Below are 27,781 nucleotides of genomic sequence, written 5' to 3'. Positions count from 1 at the left end.
CTAGAAATTTACCTTGGAAAATAAGAAAACCATCCGTCTCTCCTGTAATAGCTAATGTGTCCCAATTTTTACTTTAAAAAATGATGCACTGCCAATGTAAAATCAGTTGTATACGCAGGAGGGGCAAAGCTGCTCCTTATTATCGCTGAAGTCCAAGATTATCAACTCGTTTCAGCTATTTTAAAACCCTGGGAAAGGGAGGTTTTGCCTGTTAGCTGGGTTCAACGGTACTGATAAGGTTGCAAATTCACCTTGTTCCTTCGAGATCTAACAGGTTGGGATCTCAACCACCACTGGTTATTTCAAACTCCTCATCATAAGAAAAGGTTTACACTTAAAAAGTGACATCTGTTATTTTAGTACCAAGCATAGATTTCATTTTTTAAAAACATAAGCAAAAACTTTGTTTAAAACGTTCAAACGACTACCGATGCTGGGTTTAACGTTCTCAAATACACTTGGCTGCGGACTACCTCGCCGCCCGACGTACGCAGAGGCGCCGAGTCCTGACGGGCGAAGGGCGACACGAGTATGCACAGCGCGTCGCTCCAAGTTTCCCCCCAAGAGCCGGAAAGCCCTAGGAAACAGCGGCGGAGACCACAGGTGGGGGCTGCACCTCTTCCGGTGTCCCACCTTCCTACACCTTCCCGCGGCGGAGAGCACCGTGACGCCCCGGAGCCCGGTCCTCGGCGCCTGCAGAGTTGAGCGTGTGCCTGACAGCCCCTGGCAAGCCCGGCCCGGCTTACCTTGAGGACCGGGGTCAGGTACTCAGCCACTTCCAGTGCCTTTCCCTTCACTGTGTTAATCACATTCTGCATCCTGGGGCCGGGGTAGCGGCCGGCCCCGCGACGGGGTGGGAAGGGCAGCCGGGACAGGGACCCGGAGTCAGAAAATGTCCCCGCGGCAGCCGACGTGCATCGGCACGCGGCCGACGGCACCCGAGGGGACGGGACGCGACGGGACGGACAGGGCGCGGGGGAGGGGCGGCTGGCGCCGCGCGCGAATAGGGCGCGCGCTCCTGCACCCCGGGCAGCGAGGTGGCGGACCGGGCCCAGTTGTCACCTGGCCTCGAGGGAGGGCGGCAGGGCAGAGGGGTGTGTTGGGGAGGGAAGAGCGGGCGCACGCGCACCCCTGCCCTCAGGCACTCTCTTCTTCCCTTGGCTTCATTCGCGCCCCTTCCGGCTTCCCCTTCCTTTTCCCACTCTCTCGCCGTAGCTCCGCCTCCACCGAGGCCTCACGTGACGCAGGCCTCTCGGGACACGTGACGCGAGAAAGGCCGCGCTGGGGCGGAATCAGGTCGCTTCTCCCCGCCCTCCGGAAGCGTAACACTGAGCGCGCCTGCGCAATGGGCGCCGGGTCGGCTCCCTTCCCGTCGGGTCCGTATTGTGCTTTTTGTTTCGTAATAGGTTCTGGGGTAGAGGCTTGTTCGCCTTTCTTTCCCTCCCATAGGTTCCCCGCATATGGATCCTAAAAGCTGCTGCTGCTGAGCTGACTCAGCTTTAGGATGTGAGCTCTTCCACTGGAAGCTCTTCGAGGGAGGAACTGAGGTGACTGCGTCCGACAGGCCGAGCAGTGCGCGTGCGGATGAGGGTGGGCGCGGCAGAAGAGGTCCCTACTGCGCAGGTGTGACAGGAGGCTTTCCCCTGGCCTTGCAGAAGCATCTGCTGTCCTTTTGTGGGAGAGGTGGCTATTGGCCTCTGCACATTGCCCAGTCGAGCTGTCGCTCAGCAATCCCCCAGTGCGCCATCCCTACACTGGGAGGCTTTCTACAAGCACCCAGCCTGGCGCTTGGTGTCCTCATCATATGGAAGTGTAATCAGATAACCAAGGGGTCCCGGCTGCCTGTCACTACTGAGCCAATTAAGCAGAGATAGGATTGGATCATATAGGAGCGGTTTTTTTTTTCTAATAACGCTGGCTGTATGGGAGGGTAGCAGGTCATCCACAAAAATCAGCTCTACCTCTCCCCATAAGCCAGCTGCTTATATTGGGTAGAAGGGCAAAGATTACGTGGGAAAGTAAGAATTACAGGCATGGGGAAGGAGGTAAGGTATGATGGTTACACTCTACGGGCAGTAGGCTGGGGGTTGCAAAGGGCGGGTGCCTTGGGGACTAGATTGTTTCAGCCAAGAGGTTGTAAATCTTTCCATAAGGATAGGCAGATCTTGGAAAAGGAGCATGGACTGCATTCCGATGTTAGCTCCCATGTCCCAGGGAACACCACTCTCAGCCAGGCTAGAATGTGTGTCTCTAATCAGAACAGAGCCATCTCAGTTAACAGCATGATTAATACTTCTTATAATTGGAGCTAATCCGCAGTATTCTATTTCTGCCCTTAACAAAAGGAGGGCCTTAGAGTCACTGATTTCTAAGTTCCTCCTTACTTCCATAATGAGCTCAGTGTAAGTTAACAGTAGTGTAATGAAATCTTTCCAAGCAAGCTCTTTTTCCTCCTCCTCAGGAAGAGCTGCAACAGAGGAGAGAAATACAAATCTGAAATTCTCATCTTGTAGAGCAAAGTTGCTAATACAAATGAAAGTTGAAGAACTGCTTTTCTGCAGAATTCTGCAGTCCCCCAATTGTCAATTACTCACTTGCTACCTCTGGCAGCACTTCTAATGTGGTTCTTGTCTTTTCTGTCTCTAGAGTTACCCCTCTATCAAATTTTGGTTGTTTTCATTTGCTGTCTCCATAGTTTCTCTTGTGCACTTCAGCTTTCTTCGTTTTGATAATAGCCATAGCCAGCAGGGTTACCCATCAAAATTTCTTTTCTGTTCTTCACACATCAATGGTATTTGCATTAGCTTTAATCTGCCAGTTGGGTTGCTCATGAATTTATTCTTCTTTTTAAGGCAATTAGAAAACAGTGAGATGGAAAGCAAGTGCTGTGGTCATCCCATGTTATGCTCCTTGTCAACAATGTATACATTCTTGCTAGGGACCATATTTATTGCTTTAAGCTCAAGTCGCATCCTATTGGTAAAATATTCAGCCAATGAAGGTAAGTTAAGATTTATAATATGAATGGAGCATTTCCATCTAATTACACATTCTTCTGTATGTTTTTTTTGGTTTGTTTTCTTGTGGGTAAAATGGGGATAATACCCGTTCAAGTACTTGGCTTCATGTGAATGATGAAGAATGTTTAAATTGATTTTTTTAACCTTTAATTCTTTAGCAAGAAATATTTTTTATGCTTAGTGAAATTTGGGTCAGTCAAGTACAGGATCCAACCCTTTACAGAACAGATCATAACATTGCTTTAATCAACCAGTACATCTGGGCCTGTAGCAATATGGAGGACATATTTGTTTTGTCAGTTGGCATTTTTGATGTACCATCTTAGTTACTGCATCAGTGGAACAATACAGATTATTAGCTTTGATAAATATGTGTTCAAGAAATCTGTTTTGTAATGTAAGAATTTGTATTTAAACTTACTTTAACTCCACAAAACTATATGGAGAACCTTTCACGAGTTACTGAGGACACATAAGTTTATGACACCATGACCTTTAATGGTCTGCTTGAGAAGTCTGATGTGTCCTAGGTCTCTATTTCCCAGTTAGCATTTATCTGCCAGGCCCTAGGCTAAATATAAGCAGGGTGCAAAGTGCAGAGAACTTATGTATTTGTATGCTTAGCCCATGGACACAGGCAATAGGGTGGTGAAGAACTGGATAGAGGCTGGAGGAGGGGGAACATCTGTAATACTATCAAAAATAATATATATATATATATAAAATAAATTTTAAAAAACAAAGTGCATAAGACATAGACCTAGTTCTCATGAACAGTTTATTAGGAGAGACATACGTGTAAATACATTGTGAAAATACAACATAATAAATGCAGTTCTATACCAAAGATGAAGAAATTGTTCAGAGTAGACAGTGGTATATTCTATCTGGGAGGCAATGATGTGGAGTGCAAAGGGATAAAGGAATGCTTTTTTGATAAGGTGACAGTTGATCCACAAGAATACAAGGTGGTCAGGAGTATTCAAAACAGCCTGTAAAAATGAAGAGATACATATAAAAGTAGGATTGATTGTGAGAAACATGTAGTTCAAAATTACTGAACAAAAAGTTTAAGGCTCAGAGGAAAGGGGAAAGGAATGCTTTGCCAGAGACAGAAGCAATGATCAGATAGTTAAGGACTTCATATGCCATGCTAAGGACCTGGGACTTTATTCTCTAGACCTTAGAGTCTGAGGAATAAGGAGTACTTGGAGTATCATAAACAGAAAGGGAAATGAAAAAGACTATTATGGTAACAGGATGGAGGATGGACGAAAGGGGAAGAGACTGTTAGGAGGAAGAACAGGTTGGGCAGAGTTCAGAGAGATTACAGAGTTTTAGTTTTGTACCTTCCATAAGGCCAGTAGCTCTATACTTGTTCATTGCAATATTCTGCAGTGTCCAGCACATCACACATGTGAAGGAAATGCAAATTAATGAATAAATACAAGGTAGTTATTCATATGCATACGTTTAATGAGCATTAAATGTTCCAGAGTACAGATTTGGAGACATTAATATTAAATTGACATTTAAAACCCTAGAAACAACAGGCTCATTCAGGGTAACATGCAAAATGAGAAAACAGAGCCAAGGACAGAACTCCAAGGCATGCCAACCTTTAGCCATCCTGCAGGCACTCAGAAGGATGCTAAGAAGGAATTGTTAGCGAGAACTAAATGCACATGACTCATAGAAGGAAAGAAACAAGTTTGAAGACAGGGAATTGCAACATCATACTAAGATAAGGGTTAAAACATGCCCTTTGGAATTAGTAATTTATCTATAATAATAAAAGCATAATATGTTAATTAGACCAGACAGTCGAATGACCTTCCAGACATCATTCCGGACGTCCTTCCAGATGAAGCCACAGTGGCAGGGGCCGAGGTGGATGCGGTTAGGGGCAATCAGGCAGGCAGGCAGAGTGATCAGGGGCAATCAGGCAGGCTGGTGAGCAGTAAGGGGCGATCAGGAAGGCAGGCAAAGTGGTTAGGGGCGATTAGGCAGGCAGGCAGGAGAGCGGTTAGGAGCCAGCTGTCCTGGATTGTGAGAGGGATGTCTGACTGCTGGTTTAGGCCCAATCCCGCAGGGATTAAACCGGAAGTTGGACATCCCCAGAGGGGTCCCAGATTGTAGAGGGTGCAGGCCGGGCTGAGGGACCCCTCCCCCCCGTGCATGAATTTTGTGCACCATGCCTCTAGTATATATATAAAAGGCTAATATGCAAAGTGTCCCCTTGGGAGTTCGACTGGGAGACCATGAGTTTGATCGAGTGCTATGATGTGCACTGACCACCAGGGGGCAGTGTGGAATGAAGGAAGGCCCTGGCCAGCAGCTGGCAGCTGGGGAAGTAAGGCCCTGGCCAGCAGCAGAAAGGCCTGATTGGCCCTGATCACCTGCCAGGCCTAGGGACCCTACCTGTGCATGAATTTTGTGCACCAGTCCTCTAGTTAGAAGATAATCTCAAGAGTAAGTAGGTTGAGTACAGTGGTAGGATCAGAAACAAGATTGCTCTGGGACAAGACCTGAATGGAAAATGGGTAAATGGAGATAATGAATATTGACACAGTTTTAGGATGAGAAGGAGAATGTATAGTAGTTGAAGTGGTAGGATCTTATACAATGTTTTGTTTTTTTGGATGAGAGAGTTTTGAGCAAATTTTAGGCCATGGGGAGGAAACCAGTTAGTACAAAGATAAAGGAGACACTTAAGCCAGAGTACTTACTTATTGGAGGAAAGTCCCTAAAGATAAGGGGAGATTTTAAACAGAAGAATGGGTGACTAGTGGGGCAGGAGCCCCTTTTGGGGGCAATGAAAGACACCAGTAAGGATGGATGTAATGTAGATAAGATATGTGAGTGTGGGCAGAAGGTGAGTGGAGCGAGGTCCCACATGATGCTGAGACAGTTTGGAGTCAACCATGATAGAACTATAAGAAAATAAGAACAAGAATGAATTGAAGAGTAACGACAAGAGTTTAAGAGTTGTGTTCTGAAACCTCCAACCAACCCCATTCTTGTTTGTGCACGTTTGCTGGTGTGTATCATGAGAGAGATCAATGCAAAGTATTGGGAGGAAAATAGAATGTGATTTCAGTCTAGCTTTGAGCTCAGAAAAGGGAAGAGATCTTTTAACTAGGCTTTGAATAATGGAAAGTTTAACAGGCAAATAACTAAATTTAGCTTAACATTTATTAAGTGCCCACTAAATGCAAAACACCATTAACTGCCAGGTATATGAAGATGACTAGCATGGTCCCTTCCTCATGAAGAGTTTACATTCTAAAGGTAAGACACACACAAAATATAACAACAATACAATGTGGTAAGGACTGTTATAGAGGTTTGTAGGTAGTGGTACAGGATCAGAGATGAATCAAAAATTATGCTTAGGTTGAGAAGATCAGGGGGAACCACAGGGAAAAGGAAGAAAGGGTGTTCTGGAGAGAATGTCAAGTTGGTGTTTTTCCTCTGTACTTGGCCAGTTTGGGTTTTTAATATGATGACCAAGGGAAGCAAGGAAATGTTTTCAAAAGGGGGCAAAACGCATTCCTCAAAAGAGAACCTAATAACATTTATGTTTGTCCTTGGCAAAATTATAGAGCAAGTTGTTTGTAAGCATTTGGAAAAAACAGTGGTAACAGCTAAGACCAAGGCATGCTAACCAAACCTCATTTCCTAATTAGATTGACTTGTAAATTAGGACATAGCTTTTCAACTCATCAGTGGGTTCTTGACTGTGTCAGAGCATTTTCTCAGCCATAGAGTAGCCAGAGCCCTGGACCAGTTGCCTCTTGCCTCAAATAGCTTCCTTCTTTTATCCCAACATACCATTTGTTCTGGAGTGCCAAACAAATATTATCTTTGTGTGCCATGATATGAAACAGAGAGGAACACTCCTGATTAAGGGAATATCACAGAATATACCTTGAGTTGGTTACAAGGCTAACAAGTTGCACAAGAGGCACCATGAGCTGAGTAATAATTCAGCCAGGTAAAGTCATAGCTGTTTGAAGAGTAAGGCCCTGACAATTGATTAATGGTCAGTTTAGAAGGCAGTCTCTAATGCCATGCCACAAAGCTTTTATTGCCCATAGCTCTAGTCTCACCATATTCATCAGCAATGTGGATGAAAACATGAGAGGCATATTTATCATATTCAAGGATAATAAAATGCTGAACGGGGTAGGGAAAGATTAAACAGTAGGTGAATTGATTAAAAAACCAAAAGAGCAAAACCAATTGGATGAAATTTAATATAACCAGCATTACAGTTCAGCTTTTAAAAAACAACTCTAAATTATTAGCTGTATGTAAGCATTATATCAAACAAAATTTATAATTAAAAAACATTTCTGTTACATTTCAGAGAACAAATATGATTATCTTCCAACTACTGTGAATGTGTGCTCAGAACTAGTGAAGCTGGTTTTCTGTGTGCTTGTGTCGTTCTGGGTTATAAAGAAAGGTGAGTCTTGAAGCAATACTATATACAATCACAGAATCAAAAAATTTTAGAAGTGGCAGGCAAGAACATTTTATATCATTTAGCCCAGGGGTCGGCAAACAGCGGCCCCTCGAGTGTGGCTCTTCCACAAAATACCACGTGTGGGCGCACAGTACAGTGCGATTGAAACTTCGTGGCCACACTCAAGGGGCCAAAGAGCTGCATGTGGCTCATGAGCCGCAGTTTGCCGACCACTGATTTATATATGAGGTTGCTAAAATACAAACATAATTATGATAATCTGTGTTTTTCAGGTGAAGAAATGGGCTCAGAGAAAAGTCTGAGCAGTTCTGGGTAGGAGGGCAGAGCCAGGACTCCAACCCACGTTTCCTAGTGTCCTGTCCGTTGCTTTACCTTCTGGCTTTTTCTTATAATGGGTCATACAGTGAGTTAGTTTATATTCAAATTCAGGATTTTTAAAAATTACTCCTGTCTGACTTAGTATATAGCACATTGCAAAGATATCCCCTTTCCCACCAGCAGAGGTAGTATAGTGCATCGGAGTCAGAGAGACTGTATTTAGGATAGATTATTTTAACTTTTTTGAACTCGAGTTTCATCAACTGTCAAATAAGGACATTAATCCTTCCTCAAATTGGAAGTATCTAGCCTTTTGTGGCTCTTTAGTATATATTTATTCTTCACATGCACTTCCCAGTTAATGAGCCTTTGCTCTCTTTGTTACTTTCATCTGCCTTCCCATATGAGGTAAACAATTTAGTAAAGGGCTTGTACAAGAAGATGACTTGTCAAGCTCAAGGGTTTCAGTCTGCACAGTTTCCAGTTAGTGGAATATATTTCTTAATCTCATGAAATCCATTATTTACAGGCCTAAAATACTTAAGTTTTCTTTTTATTTTACATTCTTTCTATTATAGTACCTTCCTAAATTTTTGAAAATCTAGAAATGGGACAATAACTCATACTAGGATTAGTAAAAGTTAATTTTTTCTACTTCCCTAGATATAATTTTTCACCTAGTATCTCCCTTTCCTGTTCCTCCACTCTCAGGGAATAGGGAATAGGTGGGGAATACCAGCCTGAAAGCTTGATTTTTTTTTTTCTTTTAATTTGTTGATCTCTTGGTTTTATGCTCTCAGTACCATGAGAAACACAAGAATATCCTCATTCGCCTTAAATGATACTTGTATTTCAAGGTAACAGAAATTAGGAGAATCAGTAATCCTAAAGTGTTGCTAATTGTCAGTGATGATGCACAGTGGTGGGGCACAGAAAGACAGCATGCAATGAAATTCTGTATTGTCTTTGATTTCGTAAGGATAACAGTTATTTATGAAAGCAAGTTCATAAAGCCTCTTTTAAAGAATTGTGTCAAAAAGCAAATATAATTTACTGTCTATAAAAATATGGACATTCTCCTCAAGATCATTTATTTATTGCTGTATTTCTTTCTTTAGAAAATCATCAAAGTAGAAATTTGAAATGTGCTTCCTGGAGGGAGTTCTTTAATTTCATGAAGTGGTCCATTCCAGCCTTTCTTTATTTCCTGGATAATTTGATTGTCTTCTATGTCCTTTCCTATCTTCAACCTGTAAGTAAACATGACAAAGAAAATAGCATTGGGAAAACACAGAGAAATGAATTTCAGGACTGATCTTTTTTTTTAATCATTTTCCGTGGCATTGTTAGTTTCTCATTGCCCTTCCTGGCCTTCCTGAGGTTTGAGAATCATCTGAGTAATGACTTACCAATCTGCTTGCCAGATTCTATCACTTGTTAAAGTTTGCTGTATTAAACTGCAGTGACTATTCAAGAGTTGCTCCCTGGCCAGTGAATCTGGATCCATCTCTGTTTGTGTAACCTTAACCAATCTGCCTGTTTTCTGAGCCATCCTATGGTCACAAGCCTCTAAAATTAATTTCAGCATCCAGATCCTCCACAGAGACTTAACTTAGAAAATTATACATTCAGTACTCTGCTCTTTCTTACACCTGCTTTAGTGTAGTTTATATATATACTAGAGGCTCAGTACACGAATTCGTGTGTGGATGGGGAGAGGGACCACGGGAGGTTGGCCAGCAGGCCCCGATCTAGTTGTGTAGATGTGCTGAGGTAGCGGCAAGCAAAGACCACAGGCATAGCGCCCCCAAATGGCCTGAACACCAGCTACGCTCTGAGATGAAAATATAGCTCAACTTCGCTGCCCACCCTCGGGCAGCCTCACTCTCCCTGGGGTGGAGTTGCTGACAGACAGACAGGTCATCTCTCCTACCTCAGCCGCACCTTTTCTCAGGGCTCCGCCCCCAACATGATAGGTGGCTGACTTCTGCCAGTGGCACACCACTGTAGGAGTGCTAGCCAGTCAGCGGTTGGGAGCCTGGAAAGGCGCGGGCAAGAGCTAGAAGTGGCTGATGGGGCAGAAGGGTAAGCGGCCCGCACATGCAGTGGCAGAGGTAAGATGGCAGTGGTGCTTACTTTACGTCTTTGCAGTTAGGCTGCTGCCTTGCCCCTTCTGCCCCCTCCGAGCTGCTACTCTGTCTTGATCAGCGTTGGGGTCGCTCTCCTCTTATAGGCTTCCCAGACCCAGATTCTCCAGTGCTCGGAGGCTCCTGTGTTGAGTGTCTGTCCCCTGGTGGTCAGTGCACATCACAGTGACTGATCTTTCGGTTGTAATGGTCACTTAGACTTTTATATATATATAGATATATTTTTGGTATGATTTTATTTTTATAGTCCTCTCTTAACCAGCAAGTACTTTAAGGGTAGAAATTGTATCCTCTCGACTCTAAACACTACCTATAACTTGATAATACTAGGAATATTTCTTATCTCTATCAGCATTCTTAGGCCAATTTAGAGAACCATTAATAATCAAACTTAAAATTTGGTCTCCTGCTCTTACCTATTACTCAGTTTGGGTCATGTGTGTGTTTTCTCCTAATGTTTTATAAAATGAACATTTCTGTTGCCATTGTTGCCAAAATGTGTTACAAGTTTTAAAGAATAAGTTCGGGGATTTCTATCATAAATAGTATTTTTGTTGGTTGTAGTCTTCTATGTGAAGTCTTTTAAATATAGCCAATTTAGTTTGTGAGTGGTATGAAAAAGAGGGATCAATAGAACACAGTAGTAGAAAACAGGAGTTTGATTCTTTTGCACAATTTAGAAGCTATGTAACTAGGCATGCCCCAACTGCTCTGAGTCAGTTGCCCATTTGTAAAAGAGAATAATGTTACCACACCACTTGTACTGGGTGGTCACCTGAAGTTCTTTTCAGCCCTGTGACCCATATTGTTATTATTACTAAGTGTTCATTTCATCTAAACTGTGTCCTCTCCTAAATACTTGCTTCCACTTTCTCAGATCTGAGAATTCCTGTACCCAAAGACATAATTATTCACATTCAATAAGTATATATTTGTTTTATTTTATTTGTATCCAATAGATTATGTTCTTAAATTCATATCCCTTCCCTGCATCCCCAGTACCAAAGTAAAAGTATAATTTCCTGTTTTTTTCTTCCAAGTTACTGCTTTACTCTTCCTTCCTGATTGTGTAAAACCACAAATATTACAAAATAAATCACATGGCATATTCTGTGTATTGCGGTGCCCAAGTCTAATTGGAAAGAATTAAATAGAGATAAATGGAAGTTTGGGGACAAAGAGGTCTTGCTTTTTATTTATTCTGTACTATTGCATAGAAAGAGTTTTCAGAATTCATCAGGCCAGCCAGGATGCTTGGTTAGTGCATTTGCACTGCCGTTATTGTGACTGATCAGAGCCACCACTTCCCCACTCTTACCAGCCACTTTCTTCATCTCCTTTTAACTAGGGGTTCACAAGCATTTGTCTACAGAGAAGGACACTGAGGAAACAAAATAGTCCCATAAAAATTCAATAGAAAAACAACAATGTTGTATTCTTGGAATTTTTGTTAATTGTTATTGGATTTACTCTTATTTCTTTAATTCAGCTTCATATTAGCCATATGTGCTGGTTATAAAAGATTATTGATACTCTTTGGAGTTTAATCATTTTAAAGTGACAGCAAGGAGGAAGTCAGGGTGAACTAAAAAGTAGGATTTGTTTTTAAAAATTAATATTGTCAGGTCCAATTATGAGGGGCAGTGATGAAATATCATACTTTCTCAGCCAAAATGTATACATGTTCAGATTAATAGTCTCATGTGAAATATGACTGAATTTACAAAAACAGACCTTTATGAAATTTGGCTAACACATTTCTAAGTTTTTAGAACAATGTGAATAAATCCAAAGGACTGTTAGATATAAGTTTGGTAGTGAATCACTGGTATTGAGTCATTGTAGTTCAACCAGGAAAATGGATTCAGTTTCTACAACAGGTAGGATGCTTAAAAGTCTGCATCCCAATTATCTTAATTTATAAATGGGCCTAACAGACTCTGTCTTCTCTCTACCCATAGAAACAGTATTAGAAGTCTATAAAGCACTTTGAGAACTTTAAAAAGTATGCTATAGAAGCATGGTAACTGTTATTTCAGACCCAAACCTTTAGAATTTATAAGTATTTCTAAATCTGCACATACAGATTATTTACACAGGCATTTTCTGAATTTCAACACATTTTGAAATCCTGTACAATAATTTGATCATATCTGCATAAATTTAACAAGCAATAAAAATGGAATTTAATCCTCTAGTGAAATAGCTGCCCTAATAACCCCTCAAGTTTTTGACCAAAGAGCTTTTCTTGTCAGGTGAACCACCGAGCTGGGAGATTTCTGAGGTCAGTACTTTATTTGGATTGTAACTCTATCTCTTCTTTCTTTCTAGGCCATGGCTGTTATCTTCTCGAATTTTAGCATTATAACAACGGCTCTTCTATTCAGGATAGTACTGAAGTAAGTAACTTGTTGTGAAAGCATATGTGGTATTTTAAAACGGCACAACCTTGTTTCAGGTGATATGCCCAGAGCACTGAACCCTCCGGTTCCCAAGGCCAGGATTTTATTCCTTACTAGAGGCCTGGTGCACGACTTCGTGCATGGGTGGGGTCCCTTGGGGTGGCCTGTGGGGATCAAGCCCCAGCTCGCACCCCCAGGCTTGCAGCCCCAGCTCGTGCCTCCAGCCTCGCAGCCCCCTGCCCCGCCTGGCACCCCACTGTGGCCTGGCGCCACCCCCTCATCTGCTCCACCATCCCGCCTGCTGGGCAATCGATCGGGGACGGCCCCCCACCCCCCACCACCAGTCACCATCTGCGGGGCGATCGGTGAGGCAATTGGCCCCCACTCACACCCGCGTTGGCCTGGCACTGCCCGCTTACCTGCTCTACCATCCCACCGCAATCCCGCTCTCATTGGGGCCAACAGCGCCTCCGCTGCCACCCGCTGCCAGCACTGCATCACCAACACCCGCCATGTTCTGTGCCACCCCCTGGTGGTGACCACACATCACAGCAGGTGTTTGAACTCCCGGTCGAACAATTTGCATATTAGGCTTTTACTATATAGGATTGGCTCTGTGTGTTGGCAAGTTGCTTAACCCACCTAGAAAACAGTTCCACTGCTAGTCTGTCTGAATCCTCTGTGATTCCATGTTTCAAATGTTTTTTTTCTTAGCATCTCAATAAAGCAAAGATAGTTGATAGGGTTATGAGTATTTTAATTTTTAATGCCAGATTTTCAACATAGAATTCCTGAGGTGTTTTTGTTTTTTCGTTTTGTTTTGTTTTGTTTGCAGAATCTATATTACAGTACTAGGGAACCAAGAAGTTCCTAAAATTAATACACATTTGTTATTTGGTGTTTGGAGAAGATAAAGAGTAACAAATTCTTTGTTAAACTACTTGAGATGAGTACATGATTTAAGTTCTAACTGGCAGAGTATTTGCATGAGAAATCGAATTAATAAAAATGATAGATTTTTAAACTTCAGATTTCTATCACCAGTCTTTCCTATCTCCAGGAAGACCTTTGGGTAAAATTAAAACATTTTCAACCGAATAGGCTCTGCTCTCAAGCAAAGATCAAAATGTTCTAAGGTGGAATGGGGTCTGGGCACTTAACTCCAATTTGATTTGTTACTTAATGATGTTGATGATGATAAAAATACAATTAACTTCTTGTTATATTTTTTGTAATTGTTCTATTTTAATTTTGCATTCACTTTTCCTTTTTAATTTCTTATTTCTCAATGTGCTATGTCATAGGGTGTTTTCATAATTTATATGTACAGGTGATGAATGGCTTGATGCATAGGCACTTAGTAAATATTTGTTGAATCCATGATGCCTTCAGTACATAAATTGCATCGAATTCTTAAAAGATTTTCTTTTATCCTGAGAAAACATTCAATTTAATAATTGATGTAAGAGATAGAAAAAAATGAAGATTTTTGTGTCATCCGATTTAAATGTTACAGTACACTAAAGTTTGCTTTTGCTTATTTTATGAATTTTTTTCACTTTATTCGTGAATTATGAAAAGAATTCAATAAGCATATTAAAGAATGCTGTTCTAAAAACATTTTAAAGTCAACATGAAAGTCACTTTGAAGGATAAAAAGTTGGCTTCTGAGAAAATATATAAGCAATGATATTTTTATATCAATTCCTATAATAAAATTAGAGATGCATTTCCTTCCATAAGGGACAAAAAATTGGCTCTGACACATAAAAGGTTCACTATATAATAAGGGTGCAAAGATCTCAAAAACGTGGGTTTTTCTTAAGTAAATTTTTTTTCCTCTGAAATGATAGTTTATAAGTAAGTTATAATACGCTAGAGGCCCAGAGCACAAAATCGTGCATGAGATCAGGGCCATCTTCCGCCTGCTCGCCAGTCCCCAGTTTTGCCCTGCCACCACCCACCCCGGTTCCCCATGTTTCTCCATTTGCCATCCTACGATCGGAGCCTGTGGGCCCGGGGGAGGGACCGAGAGGTGGTTGGTGCACCTCATAGCAACTGGTCAAGCAGTCATTCTGGTCATTACGCCGTTATGGTCGCTGGGCTTTTATTATATAGGACAGTGATGGTGAACCTATGACACGCGTGTCAGAGGTGACACGCGAACTCATTTTCTTGGTTGATTTTTCTTTGTTAAATGGCATTTAAATATATACAATAAATATCAAAAATATAAGTCTTTGTTTTACTATGGTTGCAAATATCAAAAAATTTCTATATGTGACACGGCACCAGAGTTCAGTTAGGGTTTTTCAAAATGCTGACACGCCCTCAAAAGGTTCGTCATCACTGATAGAGGATAATATGTATTATATCAGTGTACCATGTCAAAATTACATTAGTTTAAAACTAAATTTACCAAGGAGAAGATATAAAGTATGTATTGCCTAAATTGAAATTGGCCAGTAATTTGACTCCAGAGCATGAGCTCTGAGGCCAAGGTGGGGTCCACTTAGAAAGACCCTACCTACCCAGAAGTGATTCAGCTGCCCTGTAGGCAGCAGGGGCAGGGAGGCTCTCGGCCAGGCAGTGATGAGAAAATACTTGACTCGGGGCCAAATGCTGCACTGCGGGCCTTTCCTCCCTATTTTGACTTGATCACACATTGACCCCATGAGGCAGGTATAGTCACGGTCCCTATTCATCAATAGAGTCATCTCAAGCTGCATCTGTGCTGGGAGCCCAGAATTGAAGTGATTGGGTGGTTCCCTTTGACTGTGAGGAGAGAGTGTCTGGGTTGGACAAGGCTGGGGGCAGAGCAACCGACTTGAAATGAGCTACCCCTTTTCATGCAGAGAGTGCCACACCATGGGCAAAGATGGGCCTGTTAACTTTTTAAGCATTTAACAATTTATGTTAACACAGTTCATTTGTAATGTAACCAAATCCAAATCTCTGCTAGAAACCATTTGCTTGTAATACTATGAAATATAATAATGTTAATTGTATTCTTGCTAGTTTTATTGAAAATTAACATTGTTATAAACTAAAATTTAAAATATTTTTTTCACATTTTTACCTCTTGATATTCAGAGCAGTAATATTGATTCCTAGATATGTGTTTGCTTTGCGGTTAATATCTCTGTTTTGATTCCTTGAAAGTTATTTATGTTAAAGAAACAATTTATAAAGTACTCAATTTTTATTATTTCCTTGAGCATTAACTTAATTCTCAGTACATCATAGTTTGACTGATTCATAACAGCACTGAAGCTACTCTGAAGTACAGCTAAAATATAATAGTAAATCTAATACTATCTTTTATAAGAATACCTTTTAAGTATTCTGTTATTACATTTTAATATCAACTTTATTTTGTTCTATTTCAATAGTTTGTTGTTGGTGGTGTATGTCTGTCTGTTTTTCCCTGTTTAATCTATTCCAGTGATTCTCAACCTTCTGGCCCTTTAAATACAGTTCCTCATGTTATGACCCAACCATAAAATTATTTTTGTTGCTACTTCATAACTGTCATGTTGCTACTGTTACGAATCGTAATGTAAATATCTGATATGCAGGATGGTCTTAGGCGACCCCTGTGAAAGGGTCATTGGACCACCAAAGGAGTTGCGACCCACAGGTTGAGAACCGCTGATCTATTCAGTGTCTCATTTGATGGTCTTTTGCCCTTGGCAATAAAGTTTTGACCCAAGAGTAGCAGCTTGAGTCCTATCACAAAGTCTTAATTTATTTTTCATAAATAGCTCATCTTTCATTTAGAATATTATAGCTCTTGTCTCATACTTCACTCTAGTAGAGCCATCAAATGCCCTTCCCATACAGATAAAGAATTTAAGGCTACACTGGGAATTTGCTTTTGCATGTCTTCTTTGTCTGTGGAGGTTTCATGGAGGAAGATGCATTGCAGGATTGGCTCAGTGGAAAGATAAAAACTGTACCACAGTGGTAAACAGGGTATAGGAGGTCTGAATCATTGGATTAATGCTGTGTTGAGCACATGAGTTGGAAAGGAAAGAAGATGCAATCTAATGAAAGAAACAAGGCATTTCAAGGCATTTGTTCCTCCCCATTACCAGAAAGGAGTTGTGATACCTTACAGTAAATACATATATACCATACATTGGGCAATTGCAGGAAAAAGGTAAAAGATCACAAGGAATGTAGAGAAGGAAAAGTAATTCAGAGGAACGGCAAGGGGCTTTGAAGCAAAGGTGGTAGTTATTCCAACTTTAGTTTGTTCAGATTTCCAGAAGTCTTGTGGTGGTCAACTGCCATCATGTTAGCTGAAACTTAAATTAACTGGTTTGTCCTCATCTAAATTTTAAGAGACAAATCAATAGGGCCTGGGAGTAAAGAATCAGATCTCATTGCAATGAATTTTTACATAAAGCAAAATTTTTTCAACTGCTGGTTTATATCCAGCAATGTTATTAAGTATAACATTATAACTCTATACATATATAATATTTTGGTATTGTCAAAAGGGTTTCAGAAGGAATGCTGGTCAAATTCTGTTACAACAACTTTCAGTTCTTTGTAATGAGTTGTGATAGAATCTGACCCATGTCTGTGGCCCAGGACCTTGACCACGCTCACATAGTTTGTTCTTCACTAATTAATTCAATGGAGGGACATTTGGTTTTCTCCCTGATCAGATAGTAAAAACCACCCATGATATATCTATTCTCTGTGGACATTGGGAGTCCTTTGACATTAGTTTAAAAGGAGCCTCCAGCATAACTCAGGGTTTTATTTTTGAACTAAAAATGTGCTTTTACGATTGGGCTAAGAAGTGATTTTGAGGCAGAGATTTGGGTGAGTAAGGAAAAGCAGAGGATGATTGTGTTGATTTTATTTTTCCAAGTGATGTTCAGGCCATGTCCTCTTGCAGCTTTGGCTGGAGTCAGAGGATTGTCAGAACTGCTGGCAGCCAGCTGCAGAGCAAAAGACAAAAACGGTCTTTGTTTTGACACAAAGCTCTATGTCATTGCAAAGCTGCTGCTGTTCAAATGACTTTATATTCCTGGACCCACCTTTCCAGTCTGTGTCATTTTCTCTTACATTTCACACCTCATTAAACAATGGAACTGTTGATATCAGAGGAAGTAGTTGGACCCCTAAGATTCCCTTAAGAACACTACTGGGTGTTCATTCTTTGTCTTTTAAAACAACTCAGGAAAAGGAAATTGCAGCAGAGATGAATTCTTTGAAAATAGCCCTTTGCTGACTCATCAAAGGTGAGTAAGAATGCCTCCTGCAGTCTAGTCTGTTACCTGTGTACCTGCAGGATGCACTGTTCTTTTCCTGTGAACCTTTCCTTCCAGGGACCACTTATAAAAACAATCATAAGACTCAGGTATAGAAATCTAACAGCTTTGCCCTTTTGTGTATAGAATCATGAAATATTAACAGCTGGATTCTGTAAGCATCACCTCTTGGCTCATATCCTCATTTTATTGGAAAAATATGCCCTGGGGATATAAAGTGACTTACCCAAATCACACAGCCCAAACTTGTGTTTCAACTCATTACTTTCTAGCTGCTTCATTTCTCTTTATAACTCTGGAGATAGCAAGTGCCTTTAGCATATCCGCTTGAGAGTCTAAAGAGTGAGTTCTTGCGCACAATCCTAAGGGACCGTGCCTGTGTCTTCCCTGGGTTTTGTCCATGTGGAGGAGGTGTTATAAATACAAGTTGGCTATTAAATTATATAACTGACATATAACATTAGTTTCAGGTGTACAACATAAGGATTATATATATAAATATATATATATAATATATAACATATAATATATAATATATATATAATAAAAGCATAATATGCCAATTAGACCAGACGTCCTTCCTTCCAGACAAAACCACAGTGGGTGGGGGCCATGGCAGAGGTCCGCAGTGGCAGTGGGCAGGGGCGGGGCCAAGGCCCTTGCATGAATTTCATGCATTGGGCCTCTAGTGAATATATAGACAACAATTAGTCTAGTTAACATCAGTAACCATACATAGTTATAATTTTTTCCTTTCAATTAGAATTTTAATGAGATGTACTGTCTTAGCAATTTCAAATATATACTACAGTATTGTTAACTCTAGTCACCATGTTGTACATTACATCCCAGGACTTACTTATTTTGTAGCTGGAAGTTTGTGCCTTTTAACTATCTTCACCCATTTTGCCTAACACCCTCCGCTTTAGGCATTTACAATCTGTGTTCCATATCTATGAGTTTGGATAAATACCGAGAAGTGGGATTGCTGGATCATATAGTAGTTCAGTTTTTAATTTTTGAGGAACCTTCATACTGTTTTACATAGTGGCTGCACCAGTCTGCATTCCCACCAGCAGTGCACCACAGTTCCCTTATCTCTACTTCCTCACCACACTTGTTATCTCTTGTCTTTTTTATGACAGATATGTCATTGTGGTTTTGTTACCAGAAAGGGACCAGCCTAGAGCCAGGAGCCAGTCTGCCTCGGGCAGCCTGTAGTGTGTGGGTTCTTTTTTTAAAAAATATATTTTATTGATTTTTTTACAGAGAGGAAGGGAGAGGGATAGAGAGTTAGAAACATCAATCAGCTGCCTCCTGCACACCCCCTACTGGGGATGTGCCAGCAGCCAAGGTACATGCCCTTGACCGGAATCGAACCTGGGACCCTTCAGTCCGCAGGCCGACGCTCTATCCACTGAGCCAAACCAGTTAGGGCAATGTGTGAGTTCTTGATGTGCAGGAAAGATTTCATAACATGAGTCCAGGTGACTTTTGGAGTACATGTATTAAAGCTGGGGACAGAGAAACAAGGGCGGGCCTAGGACAGAAGAAGCAACAGGAGAGGCACTAGGTAGGGCTGCGTTGGCTCCCTAGGAAGGTTATGGGAAACAAATGAGCTGAGGTGGGGCTGCTGTCAGCTTACTGCAAAGTCAGAGAAAAGGGGGCCTTGGGGACAGGTTCAGGGGGTTAGCCTCGGAGGAGCTGCCGCTGCCCATTGCTGCTCCAGTTGCAAGTCTCCTGGGGACCCTTAGCGTTTAGGAGATGCCTGCCTGTCTGGGAAGAAGGGGAAGGGAAAGGCTCAGAGCCAGGGAGGGAGGGTGTGCCTGGCACTTTCGTTTTGAGAGTTTTTAAAGTCTGGGAGTTTAGGGGGAGCCTTACTGGAGGATCTCAGTAGAATATTCATCAGCTTTTCCAGGTGTGTCCTCTCAGGGCCATGATTGTCACTGACTGGTCACTATCAGGGCAGGGGAAAAAAAATATAGGTTACACTGGTAGGAAAAAATAAGTCTGGTGACTAATGCAAGAATTATTTGAAATAATTCAAAAGTGGGAAAAGGAAAAATATCACTGTCCAAATGTCTTATTGTCTTTTCTAGAAAAACCCCATTTAATATATTGATTTGTTCTTTGAAGTATAGAAATCATTGGTTCAAAGTGGAAACTGGCGGCAGGCCTCAAAGCCTTACCGATTTGCTCTTAAAGCTTGGCAAAGTATAAACTTGTTAGTTTAGGCTTTAGTAAATAATGTCCACATGAACATTGAAATTTGCGGGAGGGAGGGCAAAAGATAACTGAGACCGGCACTTACTTTCACCTAAAGAATGTATATGTTTCTCTGATTTCTTTAAAGAAAAGCTATGGAAAAAAATATTTAAAAACACATTTGAAACATGATGAATGTCTTAGAAGTCATGGTGAAGTTTACTCTCTGAACCAGCAGAGAAATAAAAGTGCAACTCAGTAGACAACCTTTCTCCAAAATCATTCACTTGATAAATCTTTTTATAATTTCTCATTATACATCTGCCCCTGGTTGCTCTATTTGTGCTACTAAAAAACATATTACGTACAGTTTTTTGTAAAAACAATTATGTAAATCTTTCCACTTAATTATTTTCATGCTCTGCCTTGGTTTACTACCACCAAATATGGTAGTGATGCCCTGACACAATTTTGATTTGTTAACTTTTCCCTCAATTAGTTGAGGGGCAACTCAAAGTAAGGAATTACTTTTAAAAAATACATACTTTAAACATTTTAACTTAAGATATGTGAATGTTCATTCTTTTGATTGAAAGCTTTGAGTATGTGTAGGGTTTGCTAATTGGCGTTCTTTGGCTTCTTTCTTGCTTGAACCTATATTTGTTATTTCTGGTTTTAGTTTGTTTAAAGTGGAGCAAGTATTTATTCCCTAATTGTAAAATAAGCTCAGCTATACCTAAATCACAGGTAGTTTTCTTATCATGTGATTTCCCTTTCACTAATTTTCTTAAACATTCAACTTAGTTTTCATAAAGACAGCAGTTCTTTTCTTTACTCATAATTTATCATTTATGTAATCATTAAAATACGTCATTACAATATTGAGGTCACCTGGCAAAAAATACGTTTAGAAACAGAGATTGTGAGCAAACAGTTCACTTGGGAACAGGGGCCCTCAGGTAGAGCATTCCTCTGGCTGCAAGGGTTCAACTCTGAGCATTAATCTGAATGTTTTACTGGGGCAATGGAGAGATGAGTTGAGTTTCTACTAAATTGCATCTACTAAATTGAGGAGCAAACTCTTCATGCACAATCAGTCATCACTTGTACAAGTAAGAGCACAGATTCTCAGCTGACTTTACAGGATAATTTGTTGAGCGTTATTTTATTTGCTGAAAACCTATTTTCAGCCTAATCCTTAATCATTTTTATCTTCCCAAGAAAGTTACCTTGAATGAGTAATTAATTGCAGCAAGTACTATTTAGCTTGTTTAGGGCTTTGTTTCCTTAGATTCTTTTTTCTCAAGGTCAGTATTAGTGCAAAATCTATAGCTGTCAGAATTAAAAACTTCTGAAGAAACTGTAGATCATTGCCTCATTTTTCTTTTCTTTTTTAACTTTATTTTTATTGTTGACACTATTACAGATATCCCCGTTTTCCCACTTCCACCCAGCCCCGACCCCCCTTCCCTCTGGCACCCACCACACTGTTGTTTGTATCTATGGGTTATGCATTTATGTCCTTTGACTACTTAGTTTCTTTCATCAGTTTTGATATACATTATTTTAATATACAGTTTGGTAATAATATTTTTTTTACAAATTGGGCACCTATTTTTTATCCTGTATTTTCTGTTTTCATTTGATTTGCTTTCTACAACTTAATGCATACCAGCTGCTTCTTCAGAAATATATGTGGCTAGTTCACAGTTTCTGGCCTCATGGCATAGGGCTATATTAGCCTTATCACTAAGTGCTTGATCTGGTTATTTGAGAGTGTTTACATAAGAAGACATGATCGTGTGCACAGGTGTGCTGCCTCATGGCATAGGGCTATATTAGCCTTATCACTAAGTGCTTGATCTGGTTATTTGAGAGTGTTTACATAAGAAGACATGATCGTGTGCACAGGTGTGCTGCTGTCTAGGCTGGTCTGTGCACTTAGCATGAAGTTTTATAGCATGAAGCTCTATGGAAACACTGGTGAAATCGGGCACATCTTCATATATGCACACTTTGAATAATTATAAAGGGAGTATTTATTAAAATACATTTCATTTTCAAAATGTAATATCTATGGACATTGTGTGTATACATATTTTGGGGGGAATATATACATATATATATATATATCTTGAGCACTCTCAATTACTTAAGAGATACATTGGTCCAGGAGGAAGACATACAAACCATGGCTCAGATCTCCTTCTTATCCTTTCATAAATGCATGACTTTAAGGAAGTTGAAGTCAGTTAACTTCCCAGAATATTCATTGTTTCCTCCTGTAAGGACATTGCTTGACTCATGGTCGGTGCTCAATAATGCTCCAAAATTCTTATAATTTCTAGTTCCTACCTGTTACTTTACACTTCTGCCTTTGCTTATGTTATTCTCTTGTTTCTCTGCTCTGGTGTCCCTCTGATTCATCTGACTAATCCATCTTCAAACTTGAAGATGTTGTTCCCCTCAGAGGCCTTTCTGTTACTCCTCTTTCTTTCTTCAACACTGTACATTCTTTTTTTCTTTTTTTAAATATATTTTATTGATTTTTTACAGAGAGAGGAAGGGAGAGAGATAGAGAGTTAGAAACATCGATGAGAGAGAAACATCGATCAGCTGCCTCCTGCACATCTCCCACTGGGGATGTGCCCGCAACCCAGGTACATGCCCTTGACCGGAATCGAACCCGGGACCCTCCAGTCCGCAGGCCGATGCTCTGTCCACTGAGCCAAACCGGTTTCGGCAACACTGTACATTCTTGTTGCCTTTGCATAGATGTATCCCTCTGCCTGGATATATCACCAACTCCGTTTTCACATGGCAAATTCAGTTATTTTTCACCTTTCCACTCAAGTGTCATTTTTCCTTGAAGCAATAGCTGATTCCATTATAGACTCAAATTTTCCTTCCTCAGTGTACCCCAGTTCTGTGTATCATTTGTCTCACATTGTCATCATTTAGTTTCATGGCTCTTTACCTTTTAAAAGTATAAATTCCTCGAGGGTGGGCATCAAGTCTTTATTTTCCCAGGGTGCCTGCCACATAGTATGTGCTTATTAAATGTCTGTTAAACTGAATGAATCCATAAAACAGAATAGTAATGTATGCCTTTAATATATCACAAGTTTGTTGTTAGGCAAAGTAATGCATTGTTAAGACTTTGTAAAATTAAATACTAAAAATATATTTTCCTTGCCTTATCAAACAGTTGTTTGCTATAAAATGCTTTATGATTAGGTCATGGATCTGGGAGCCAGCTTCCTTACATCTTTTTTGGATCGTGAATACCTTTGAAATTTGAAATTTGACAGAATTTGAAGGGTCTTCTAGGGTTGGGGGAGGGCTGAGAATTCACCTATATAGAGCATTTGGCACACTGCAAGGTTCACATATCTGAATTTCATCACATTCTGGTTCATGAAAACCAGGTTGAGGATCTCTTCTACAGTTTACTTTATACTAAGTTAAAAAATTATTGTTCTAAAGGTTCAAGATAGGTCTGGAGGTAGAAAGGAGCTTAGTTAAACCTCTAGGCTCAAAGGAAACTTAAAATGAGGCAGAATGACTGAATGTTCTTAAGGGATGTTTATTATGAAAGTGAATTAAAATATCAACTTTAAGAAGTAGAGACACTAACTTGAATTGTGGGAAATTCTGGCAAAAACTCGGTACAGTTTATTCAACCAAGTACTTAAGTGTCTGAGTTTTCAGCAGAAACAGTTGTTATGGGAGGGGGCAAAAACCCTGTTGTAAAATCTTGTTTTTCCTCTTTGAACAGGAGACATCTAAACTGGATACAATGGGCTTCCCTCGTCATTCTATTTTTGTGTATTGTGGCCCTTACTGCTGGGACCAAAACGTCGCAGCATAACCTAGCAGGACATGGATTTCACCACGACGCCTTCTTCAGCCCATCCAATTCCTGCCTTGTTTTCAGAAGTGAGTGTCCCAGAAAAGACAATTGCACAGCGAAGGAGTGGACTTTTTCTGACTCTAAGTGGAATGCCACAGTCAGGGTTTTCAGTCACATTCGTCTCGGCTTGGGCCATGTCCTTATTATAGTCCAGTGTTTTACTTCTTCAATGGCCAATATCTATAGTGAAAAGATATTGAAGGAGGGGAAGCAGCTCACTGAAAATATCTTCATACAGAACAGCAAACTCTATTTCTTTGGCATTCTTTTTAATGGGCTTACCCTGGGCCTTCAGAGCAGTAAACGTGATCAGATTAAGAACTGTGGGTTTTTCTATGGCCACAATGCGTTTTCACTAGCCCTTATTTTTGTAACTGCATTCCAGGGCCTCTCGGTGGCTTTTATTCTGAAGTTTTTGGATAACATGTTCCATGTCTTGATGGCCCAGGTCACCACTGTCATTATCACAACAGTGTCTGTCCTGGTCTTTGACTTCAGGCCCTCTTTGGAGTTTTTCTTAGAAGCCCCATCAGCTCTTCTGGCTGTGTTTATTTATAATGCCAGCAAGTCCCGAGATATGGAATATCGACCTAGGCAAGAAAGGATCCGAGATCTACGTGGCCATCTTTGGGAGCGCTCCAGTGGGGTAAGTTTGGGAAGATACTACTGTTTGCTTGTTCTTTCCAAATTCAAAGGATGGTGACACAGGAATAGAAATAGGATCAGTGCTGATTTATCAAAGGATGTATCAGATCTCTTGACTTTAAAAAATTATTCAACAAACATTTTTTGGTCTCTTTATGTGTATGCAAGGGCTCATGGTAATGCTGTCACAGGTCCAAAAAAAAAATATAAATCACACTCTCAAGGACCTTATGCACTAGTTGTATTAGAATATTATAGAGTCACGGAACTGGAAAGTGCCTCCCAGATCACCTTGTACAGTCTCCCTAATTGTACAAGTGAAGAAGCAAAACTCAGGCTAAATGCGATATTAAGTGAAAGACCTGGTACTAAACCCATGAGGTCTGACTCCTCCTTCATTACTCTTTCCACTCCACCATTGTTGGGGAAATAAGCCTCCTTCATAAGAAAAGTTCAACATTAGTAAGTCTTACAAAATAAAAGTAGAAAACCTGGCTCCTTAATTTTCCCTGTAGTTTTTCATAAACCACCATGTGCCAGATAGGCAGACATTGTTTATTTCACGAAGGCGGCGATTTTCAAAAGGAACCTGTAAGAGAGAAAATTTTCTAGAAAAATACTTGTGCAGTTATTCTGAGTATTATTTTGCTAGTTGCTTATTGTTTTAGGAGGGTCTGTCAGTCATGTTATTAGTAAATTAATGATCTTTTGGAAACTCAAGGAGTTAAATATTTGTTAAAAATAAAAGATGAAATAGACTCATCAATCTTGTTTTAAATTTACAATTTTCATGAACACTAAATATGAAAATACTTTATGCAGTGAACATTTCATTCCTTGGAAAAATTAATCTCTCTTATTTGAGTTCGTGGTGGCTCTTTCTTCAGTATTGCTTCTGAAGTGGTGATACAACAGGTTCCCCGGATAAAAAAATTAGAATCTTGGGTCCCAAATGCCCTCATATCAGCCAGAATATAGATTCAAAAGTGTCCTTTTCCAATGGTCTGATAACACTCTTTGCGGTACTTTTAAGGTAAAAGAATATCAATTTAGGTAACAAGTCCTGGCTTGTATCTTTCTCCAATCTTTAGTCATTTGCCTTCAAGACCAGCAGAGGGTGCTCCTACTATGCTCAGATTAACTGAAATTCAAGTACTGAGTTTTATTTCAGTTTTTCATGGTCTATTATACATCTACAATTAACTTTCCAAAAACTTCAGCATTTATTTAATTTCCTTTGACCATATTATATGAAATAAAATCTGTGATTTCTGAGTGAGCTTTCTCCTTGGTAATCATTAAAAACACTACATTTCTACTTTTGTTTTAATTAATGACTGATTTTATGTTTCCTTTTAGGATGGAGAAGAACTGGAAAGACTTACCAAACCCAAGAATGCCATTGAGTCAGATGAAGATACTTTCTAATTGGTACTCAAATAGGTGGCAGGTCTCACAACCTTGTTTTCACATTTTCTGCATGTGTAATATTTATCTTTTCACTTTGATAAACCAAGACTGTTTCCAAAGTAAAATGCCCTTTGCATATATCTACTCCCTAAACAGTTTTCTCCAAGGCTTAGAATACTCAAAGGCCAGAAAGGTCTAAGGAACTGACATGAGAGTAATAGTATGGAAACTGCATTAATGGCCTGGAACTTGATAAATCAATAAGATATATTCACAGATTATTTTCCTTGTTGTCCACGGTTTCAAAAACCTTATAATAATCATAGCAGCTGTGCTCGATAAATATATAAACACCGATCAGTTTGCCAGATATTAATAATTATGTAATCCTATTCTATTGCCAAAGTCATCCCCCTTTTTTTTATCATTATGAACATCACCTTGAATTTTGAGGCCCTTGAAGCTACACATTTTGGAATTAAAAAGCAACATGACTCTTTCTAAAAAAATTCGTTGAAAGACTGCCATTTGGCTACAACATTGATTTGAGTTTAATGTAGTCTATGCTAAATGTTTACCAAAGAAGCAATTTTTCAGAAACAAAATCTCAGAATTTTAATGTTTAGGAATTCATAGGGAATTTGATTTTTAGCGATGATCTTTTTTTATATTCTACATAAATAAGCTTCAATTTAGGTGAAAATTGATTCCTAGTCACCAGTTATCACTTGTATTTTAAATCACTTAAGCCATGTGTTGTGTTTTTTTTCCTCAGATTGACCTTATTATTCTTGGATTATTATATTTTGAAGAACTAAGAAGAAGCCAGAAGTTAAGATAATTATATATCGTATCCACTTCCTCAGAGTGGAGATACTGGCTTCAGAACCATACCAGATAAGAGTTCCTTTGAAAAGGGTTACTTTGCAGACAAATGATTTTTCCTGAAATATGAATAGTATTACTTTAAAAAGAGGAAGGCCAATAATAAAGCACTTTATAGTAATAATATTTCACATTTCAAGTGCATGTTATTTTTCAACATTTTTGCATGCATCCAATTGACTCTGAGGTAGTGACAGATAATTTAAAAAAAATAAGAAACAAATGACTTGCCCACGGGCATGCAGCTGGATGGTGATGGGATAAAAGTTATCTTTAGCTAAAATGCCATTGTGTTTACAGAACCAGACACTGAATGTGAACCTTACAGTGTCATTTTCATGCGGTCGATTCATCTCTTCTTTCCCCTAATTTTTATACAGATGAACATAAGGCAATACTATTACATAATCCATTTGTGACGTGTAGAATAATATGACTGGCAAGAGTTGGAAATTTATAAATAAAATAATTATTAAACCTATGTCTTGTGTTGCCACTCTGTCATGTGATGTGGGATGCAGAGTACTTTTAATTTCAAAAAATGGAGTGAGGCAGAGACCGAAACGACTTTTAAAACTTTCTCTTTCAGTATATCTTGACTTCAGAAAATAGAAAAATTGTTCACCTTATCATATGCCTTCCCATCAGAGTTGTAGAACAGGAAGATTACATTATTATAACAACTTTAGAAGCAAGAGAAATCAGGTATAGGAAGACCTCACTTTAAGGAAATAAAGCATACAAAAACATTTATCATATGAAATAGATAAAATTACAATATTTATTTGCAAAGGTATTGCCTACAGAATATATTACATAAAATATTCCACTAATTCTGGAGCTTGATTTTCTTATTTACAATTACTTTTTTTCACCCATTTTTTTCATAAAGTGTTGCCCAAAGTGTAAACATACCGATTAATAAGAGACAGAGAAAGAGCTGGAGCTGAAATGTGAAGTTCTGATGTGGGTAATTTCAGGAGTACTTAGTGAGCACTACTGGTTTAAAAGGAGAATAACTGGAAGGTGAGAGGTCTAGAAACCATATCCATTTCA

General features: G+C 39.8%; 2 protein-coding genes across 8 annotated transcripts in view; one reads left to right on the top strand and one right to left on the bottom strand.

Annotated features, from left to right (window-relative positions):
- ATG3 (autophagy related 3) overlaps positions 1-1,212 on the bottom strand; it is a 28,267-nt gene extending 27,055 nt beyond the window's left edge. The window contains exon 1 of the mRNA XM_059687859.1: positions 747-1,212. Coding sequence (XP_059543842.1) covers positions 747-818 — 72 coding nt within the window. The 5' untranslated portion in view covers positions 819-1,212. The remainder of the gene's footprint in view (positions 1-746) is intronic.
- SLC35A5 (solute carrier family 35 member A5) lies at positions 547-27,206 on the top strand. Of its 7 annotated transcripts, none has more exons than XM_059687854.1 (8): positions 547-603; positions 1,450-1,623; positions 2,853-3,001; positions 7,393-7,491; positions 8,949-9,082; positions 12,309-12,376; positions 23,651-24,431; positions 25,790-27,206. In XM_059687854.1, the coding sequence occupies exons 3-8, from the start codon at positions 2,872-2,874 to the stop codon at positions 25,856-25,858; spliced, it is 1,281 nt and encodes a 426-aa protein (XP_059543837.1). In that variant the 5' UTR covers positions 547-603; positions 1,450-1,623; positions 2,853-2,871; the 3' UTR covers positions 25,859-27,206. The 7 variants fall into 7 exon arrangements, 6 of the variants coding, with proteins under 6 accessions (XP_059543837.1, XP_059543838.1, XP_059543841.1 ...); XM_059687855.1 differs by having other exon boundaries at positions 584-603; positions 1,450-1,547; XR_009451868.1 differs by lacking the exon at positions 547-603 and having other exon boundaries at positions 1,383-1,623; positions 23,651-23,811; positions 24,284-24,431; positions 25,790-25,814.
- The last annotated feature ends 575 nt before the right edge of the window (positions 27,207-27,781 follow it).

The sequence above is a fragment of the Myotis daubentonii genome, chromosome 3 (assembly GCF_963259705.1).
Source record: "Myotis daubentonii chromosome 3, mMyoDau2.1, whole genome shotgun sequence".
Taxonomy (NCBI): domain Eukaryota; kingdom Metazoa; phylum Chordata; class Mammalia; order Chiroptera; family Vespertilionidae; genus Myotis; species Myotis daubentonii.
This window is presented reverse-complemented; position numbering and strand designations above follow the sequence as displayed.